This window comes from Lepisma saccharinum, chromosome 25 (genome assembly GCF_977018435.1).
Source record: "Lepisma saccharinum chromosome 25, izLepSacc3.1, whole genome shotgun sequence".
NCBI lineage: Eukaryota > Metazoa > Arthropoda > Insecta > Zygentoma > Lepismatidae > Lepisma > Lepisma saccharinum.
The window spans coordinates 18052373-18060679 of NC_139253.1; the positions used below are offsets into that span (position 1 = coordinate 18052373).

At 33.7% G+C, this 8307-nt stretch overlaps 1 protein-coding gene across 8 annotated transcripts in view; it reads right to left on the bottom strand.

The window, feature by feature from the left end:
- Klc (kinesin light chain) overlaps positions 1-8307 on the bottom strand; it is a 108554-nt gene that overhangs the window by 4750 nt on the left and 95497 nt on the right. For 6 of the 8 annotated variants that reach the window (XM_083112021.1, XM_083112019.1, XM_083112020.1 and 3 more), the window contains 2 exons: positions 4843-4979; positions 2671-2722 (listed from right to left, as the gene is read on the bottom strand). In XM_083112021.1, coding sequence (XP_082968147.1) covers positions 2671-2722; positions 4843-4979 — 189 coding nt within the window. Of the gene's footprint in view, positions 1-2670; positions 2723-4842; positions 4980-5325; positions 6184-8307 lie in introns of those variants that run through there. The other 2 variants (XM_083112027.1, XM_083112026.1) reach the window with 2 other exon arrangements.

Genomic DNA, 8307 nt, shown 5'->3' on the forward strand with positions numbered 1-8307 from the left:
AATGTCTTTATTTCTTCTTCAATGAATAAAGTAGTTTATTTTGTCTTAATTACGTACATTTTGTTAAGTGTTAAGTATTATTCTGTCGTAAGTGTGGAGTATTTAAAATTGACGCACCCAATATATACACATGGTTCAGAAGAAAACAATGGTCAATCATTAATATGGCATAATTTATCACATGTCAATACACACAATTTATCAGTTGAAAACAATGGAGGGAAAAGGATTGCAAATACACATCCAGAAATTCACATGCTGCCATTAGGAAAAATATCACATACTTATCCTTCTGTGTTTTTACTTTCCAATGTGATTTCTATTGCCATCAATGTCTGGATTTGAGACAGCTAGTGCAAAAGTGTTCTCCTCTGTTCTATTTCAACTAATCATATCATCATAAAAACTCAATTTGGTCAAAGAGCAACATAAAATTATCAATGTGATAGTAATACTTGTGACTTGGAAGGAAATCTACAGAAATACATGCAATGTTTCGTACTGGTCCATTTTCTCAATACGTGTTTTGTGCTCCCTACTGGTGGTCCCTGTACCCATGTCCCATCTTGTTGTGGTACTAAAAGTACACATAACAGGCTTTCAAAATGTATTTACTAGATTTATTTCCAGTGTTGCCATATTTTATTTTCAAAGAAAAAATGGTTGCCACCCACATATGACATTCAAAAAGTTCTCCAACCAAATATCCTTGGTGTACCTGGCTTTTTGCTATTGAAGACTCAACTTAAGTAGGTATGATACAGTTACCTTCATAGTGTGTAGTTTTCTAGACATCGCTTATGAATACTTTTAAACACTTTTACAGTACTTTTAAGTTCATAAAGCATATGTAATAGATTGCTACATTATTTCCCTGAAGGGAGATAGTTAGGTACACATTGGAGGTATACACTTGTTAGTAACCTAATGATACGAGGAAGAAAGAGAATGTTCATTGGAATTGGAACTAGATGACAAAATTTTTGATTTCATTCCTCTGAACTTACAGAAAGGTTCTAGAGCATCGTTTCTCAACCCATGGGGTGCAACCCACTGCTGGGTCTTGAAGGGGCATTTGGTGGGTTGCAAAGTTGGTCTTTGAAATTTATTTGCCATGTCTTGGAAACCTATTACATTTAAATTAAGATATATATTTTTAACAATTTAAATTCAACCAGTGTTGTACGTAATCTAAACTCTACATTTCTGTTATTCGCGCTCTACCATTGCTTTTTAACGGCGTCTCTCAATTTCAGCATGTGTGTTTAATTAGATGTTAGAGTAAATTAGTCTCTTAAATTACATATTTACTTTTCTAGAATGAAGTATGTGTAATTTGTTTACGCAAGCATAAAAGAGGACTTCTTAAAGTACTTGATGTTACCAAAAATATGGTTATAAACTGGGTGCACACCCCTACAAGTAAGTCTGCTGGATAAAGAGTAATATCCTTCAAGATGGGTCCTGGACTGAAAAAGGTTGAGAACCACTGTTCTAGAGATTTCAGGGGTCGTTAATGCCATCGAGTTCAGCTTGTTTTAGGATAAAAGTCCTTTTCCTATCACTCATGGTAGTTATTTCTGCTCTGTTCATATAGTTTGAAACAAATGCTGATACAACAAGCAGCACAATCTAGAAGTGTTTATTATATTAAGCTTGCTATTTGTTCTATCCATCTCTGAAACACCATTTAAGAGATCCCCAATGAATTTCAAATATACTGAAATGTACACCTGACTAAGATGTTGGTGCATGTTTGTACCTGGATTTACCTTTGAAGTCAGCTGCTTTCTAATTTACAGGACATGTACTGCCAAGTAAAATGTTATAGTACAAGGAAAGTTATTTAGTCAGAATGTTCTGATACATAATAATACCTCAGAATAAGAAAGATTATCCTGAATCATTTAATTTCTTTTAAAGTAATGCATACAGCACAATTAAAAACCAGCCTCAGCTTTATAATGCTAGGCACATTCTGAAACATATACATAAATTCTAATCTTGCATTAACCTTTTAAGTCCCGATCGGTCATGTGCTGACCGATGGCATTTTTGGCCCCAGTCCCAGTCGGTCATATGTTGACTGATGGAACAGAACCTTTTTCAGTCGCCTTTCAACCCTGTTCATTTTCTATGCTCATGACTCGAAGTGCATGAAACTTGAAACCAAGAGTTGATATGCATCGACAGCAACGTGTTACTAACCCTTATCGAAAATTACTCATGCAATTAGTTTCATTTTTTCTTCGGATGGCAAAAGGCATTAGGAACAAAATAAATATTGAATTATAATGTAGACATGTGGTTGCAAATAGGACATAGAATTTGTTCCTGTCCTATGTCTCAACAGGGAAGGGGGAGGGGCAAAATTTTGTCACTTCATCTTTTCTATGTCAAAGTACATTTTATTCTTAGTAAAATGTTTCTTGTTTCACTAAATTATCTGCCACAGGAAGGAAGCTATGACGATTTTTGTTAAACCTTACAAAACTTGTTTAAATGGTCTGGGACAGAGGTAAAAACTGCATAAGTGCCACGCATGGGACTTTAAAGGTTAAGGCTACATATACCTATCTTCCTATGTCATTTTTTTAATGTTATTTGTACAAAGCACGGGACAAAATATGCTCATTTTTTTTTTTTTTTAATAAAGGGACTCTGGCTTACCTGATCCTGAAGTTGGTTACTAAGAACGGACATTGAACTTGCGCGCTTCATGCTGAAACAAAGAAAAACCTTTTGTAATGTTGCTGAGAATTGGGGAAAGAAAAGTCATCATTTGCATATCACATTCTCTAACGAAGCAAAAACACGACCATCATGCTGTTCACTACAAATCATTAGCTCTTGACACCACCTACTGGAAGTGAAAATTCTATTAGTGTAAAACTTTTCACCAAACACTCCAAACTTTGTTCATAATGTCCATCCATATTTTAGAACTAAAAACAACAACTGGAATTTTTATTTTTTGCCTTCTTGGTACACTTTCTATCTTACCTCTCAATCACTATTACACAAGTACCATAACACCATCTTTCACCTCGTAACTTACCTTACACTACACACACTACTGTAATTTTTGTCCACAATTTAAACAAGCTGAATCTCCATTCATCGACACAGAAGAAAATACTATACAACAGATCAACTAAATTTGTACGAGAGTGTGATATATAACAAATGTACTTATATAAACGTCACATTTTGTTCAAACATTCCACTATAGATTTTTCTAGTAAGGTGACAGGAAAAACAAGCTCTAGCTGGGAACTTCATGCTTCGTTAATTGGTTCTATGAGTAGGTACATAAAAGCTTGCTTCAAATAACTACGAATTGTACTTGCAGTTTTGTGTGTGCAGAAATGTGCAATATTATTTTGTAAAACAAAGCATAATAAATAAATAAATAAAAACATGCAGGAAACACCCAAATGAGAGCAGAGATCAGTACTAGCACTGTTACTAAGAAGCACACAAAGCAGACTCAGTTATTGTAATCATAACATCATGCACTCATGACCTTAACTGAGTCATCTGTTGTTAACTTAAAGAAGAGCAGAATGAGTAAAGAGAGCATGAACAAACTTACCTTTCATCTTTCAGTTATCGTTTTTATTACTTAATTTACTTTTCTTTTTGGTCTAGTGCTCTCTCTCATTTGGGTACAATGTCCTTTGTGGAGAAAATTTGGCAAAAAAAGAAAAAATGGAAATCCAGTGGCCTGGCTCAGTAGCAATTAGGGATGTACCGATACAAAAATTTCAAAATTTATCATTAACCAATAGTGTACGCATCAGATATAAAATTGTACATATTTTGCGCAGGACCAAAATGGTGTGCTCTTATTATTGTATCAGTTTATGTGACCACAAATGATAATGTGTGAAAGTAAATAATCTTTCTTTTCACTCTCATGTGTCAAATAAGTTTCCTGCGAACACATTATCTTAATCATGAAAATTTAAATTACAATCCGTAAAGTTGGGAAGCAAAATTAATTTGTATTTATAACGTAGTACAGCGATTCTCAATTAAATTTTGAAATAAATGATGCTTCCAAGGTAATAAAATTCAGTTACTTGCAAACAATAGACAAGGATTTATTTTTCTCATGCTGACATTTATCATTCTTCTATTTAGTCCTTTCGTATATTCAGTTTTTGAATTTCATCACTTGGGAAATAGTTCCCTGCTTACATTTAAAACAAATTAAATAAAAACTAGTGATCTAATGATGTGGTGCCATGAAATTTCGAGTCTGATGGAAATAGGGGAGGGAAGGGTATACCAACCTGTACACCTAGACTGCCATGAAATAAGATTAAATCTTACTCAAAAATGTTAGCTGTGATATTTTTTTCAATACTGGATATATTAATGAGGAAATTTTTTGCAAGTTTTGAATGGTCAGAGAAAATTGCAACTTTTAATGCAATCATTTTCTCAAACCTTAAAATTCATAAAATCGATATTTTTTGTCAGACAAGCCAGGATGGGATGTAAGCTGTAGGAATATCAGCCCAGAAGTCCCTAGGCAACAGAATGGCCTTTGTAAAAATATCAGATCAGTAAAACTATTGGCAAATGAAGTTGTAAACCGAATACACAATTATTAATTGATCAATAAATTAATCAGCTTCATCCCTAGTAGAAATCTACAGCACATGACTTTTAAAACAAAATATGTGAGAAACAAACTGCATTGTAATGACGAATAAAATATATTATATATATATATATATATATATATATATATATATATATATCAGAGTCGTTCCCTATCCTATACTCTACTGAACCATTCCACATGTAATCCCGCCATGCATGTGTACCTACCTGTTGTTAAAAATTTCTATCGTGTCTTTGTTTGCACCATCCCCACGGATTGTCAGCTTCTGCATCAGCTTGGCACTGCTCCGTCTAATCGAAGCTCGGAGTTTTGAGAAGGAAGCAGTCCGCCTGAGCTTGCCATACTAGGAGGTAGGAGAAACAGCAGTCACCAGAATGCCCCATGGCGCCCCATAGGCTACGTACAGAGAACCACAATCCACGCCAGTATGTTCATACTGGGTGAATCTTAAAATAATTTTGTTCTTGCAAATACCTCCTTAGTTAACCAATTTCTTTCTTTTACTGCTGCTGTTATTTTTAGCATCTACTTTCCCACTCTACTATCTTATTTAGTAAGCAAAAGGGGAAAAAACAGAAACATTCATACTGATGTATCTCATAGAGAGTTGTATAAAATGCCGAGCAAAGCCTAACATGGTGAATTTTCAAAGTATAAAGGTAGAATAATATAGCAATTTAAAAAGTATATCCAAGCAACTACAAGAATTTATTAGCCCTTATGTACAAATACTCATAATGTAGCTCATATTATAAACATATATGACATGCAGTTTGCCATGCCACTTGGTAACAACTTCATTGAACATTGCAACTTAAGTGTGAAAAATAAAAGTTTTACAGAAAAAAAAATACTTTTAAATATAATCTTATTTACAAGAAAATTTTTACAAGTCTTTACATGGTACATCATTGAGCAAATATTAATAAATTATGCAAAAACACAATAAGGAACTATGTCATTGAGAACACACATTATCTTTGGTAAATTAACCTTCTAGCAACAACCACTCATTACATTTGCAAAATGCATCAAAATGATAATGTAAACTTCATAATACACACTCTCTTTGAGCAAAAGTATCCACAATATTCTCAATATTCTTTATAAAGAACAATTTTTTCTAAAGGAAACTAACTATGAAGAATGGCTTATTAAAAATATTCGTTTTTCAAAAGTCAACAATAAAAATGGAAAACTATTTACAGAAGAGAAGCATTATCTTCTTTTGGCCGATTTAGAGAAGTCTCGTTCATTTATGTACATAGCCTTTTCTTTCAAGCCTTGCAAAACATATGCAAACTCTGAAGACACTACATATAACATAAAAGACAGACTTTAGCTCTCACGCAGTCTTTATCACATGCACTCACTCGTACACTGGACATGTACACTATCATGTTTCAAAAAAACAAAAGAACAATACATTCCCTTTTTCATGATTGCAGCCCAAATACATGGAAAAGTTTGTTTTTTAGGCCACCTTGGCGATGATCCAATCCTGCCTGCTCCGAGGTTCTCTGTACATAGCCTATGGGGGCTGTAGGCTGAAGAGACAAGAAATATATAAATGTTTCGAGGGAAGGTCACCAAACCCACAAGCTTTCCAAATTTTTGTCATTCCCAAATCACCCAGTTAAGTGCACCTATTGTTACCAGTTCTACAGTCATGATTTTTTAGTACCTTGAACATTCACGCTTACCATCGGATTAAAAAATTATAGATACTAGAGTTCGGACTCCAATTAAAAATTAACCAGTAGACCTACATACGTAAAAACGAGTTACATCAAAATTTAGCTTATTCAATTCTGCGTTAATCTATGCTAACCATTTTTTTTTAGAGTGTGCCTTATATTTTGTAGCGTCATGAGAACAAAAAAAGAGCCTTTTTTTTTAGTTTTGCAAACGATCGCTCTCTTTGAAATTCTGTAAATCAAAAACGGTTTGTCTGATCATTATGAAATTTTAGTAGGGTGCTGGCAGAAAGGTTTTAAACAATTATTAATTTTCAGGTTTTCAAAATTTGTCAAACAATGTTTTCTTAGTATTGGGTAGTCCTACAAATACAATATTGGTCTTATTTTGAAGCTTTTTGCATCTGTTTTTTAAATACATTATCATTGTCAATTCACATTGTGAAACCGATTTTATAGATTTTTATTCAGCGGAAGAAAGCTGTGCGTGGAACGTAGCAACACAGCAAGCACTGATTCGCAGCACCCGCCGGCAGTTTCCGCTTTTCAACGGACATTGCTTTGTGTCATGTTGCCAAGTTCCACCTACAGATTTACTCTGCTGAATAAAAATCTGTATAAAATCGGTTTTCCAATGTGAATTGACAATGATAATGCACTTAAAAAACAGATGCAGAGAGCTTCAAACCGAGACCAATATTGTATTTGTAGGACTACCAAATACTAAGAGAACGTTGTTTCACAAAATTGCTAAATACAGCTTTTTGACAAATTTTAAAAACCTGAAAATTAATAATTGTGTTTAAAACCTTTCTGTCTGCACCCTACTAAAATTTCATAACGATCGGACAAACAGTGTTTCATTTACAGAATTTCAACGAGTGCGATCGTTTGCAAAACTAAAAAAAAAAAAGACTTTTCTTTTTATTCTCTCGACGATAAAAAATATAAGGCACACTTGAAAAAACAAATGATTAGCATAGATTAACACAGAATTGAATAAGCAAAATGTTGATGTAGGTCTACTGATTAATTTTTAATTGGAGTCCAAACTCTACTAACTAGAATTTTTCATTCGACAGTAAATACCCGCTCCCCCCACCCCACATAGAAAAAGTACTTCATGTGGATCATGCAAATGTCTTCCCACTCTCCTTGTGTCATTATTACTAATAAATGGGCCATGGTTCAAAAATAACTCTCATGCAAAACTAAAGAATGAAGCTCTGTGCACTACACAAAGTTTGTGAAAAAAGCATTTACAAATAGATAATTACTGTGGCAGTGTTGCCAAAGAAAGAAGACTCTAAAAATAACTTTTATCAAATAATGGGATGATACACAATAGAAGTACCAATATCGGCAACACATACAATCTCACCTATGATATCAGCATATTTCCATTGGGTTCCTAGATAAATGTACTGTAAACCAAAAAAGGGATAAGCCCCAACTTGAATGATGAATGAATGTAGTGAACAATTGCAGAGTACAAAATAGATGAAATTAAGTAGCCAAATACCCTACTGAAATAAAAAAAAATTATCAATAAACTGATGATAATGATATAAAACGTGAAACCAGTTATACATTTGGCAATAGATCCTGAAATTAATGAAAGGGCATTTCCAATAATAAAAAAATAATAATAAATTAGTTTCATCATAAAAAAATTTAAGATTCATACAATTGACAACATACAAAATGTAGATTAAAACTATCACTCTGAATATGATCAAAATGTTAAAATAAATTCATTATGTAGCTCTAAATAACACTAGAACATATCAGAGAGAGAGAGAGAGAGAGAGAGAGAGAGAGAGAGAGAGAGAGAGAGAGAGAGAGAGAGAGAGAGAGAGAGAGAGAGAGAGAGAGAGAGAGAGAGAGAGAGAGAGAGAGAGAGAGAGAGAGAGAGAGAGAGAGAGAGAGAGAGAGAGAGAGAGAGAGAGAGAGAGAGAGAGAGAGAGAGAGAGA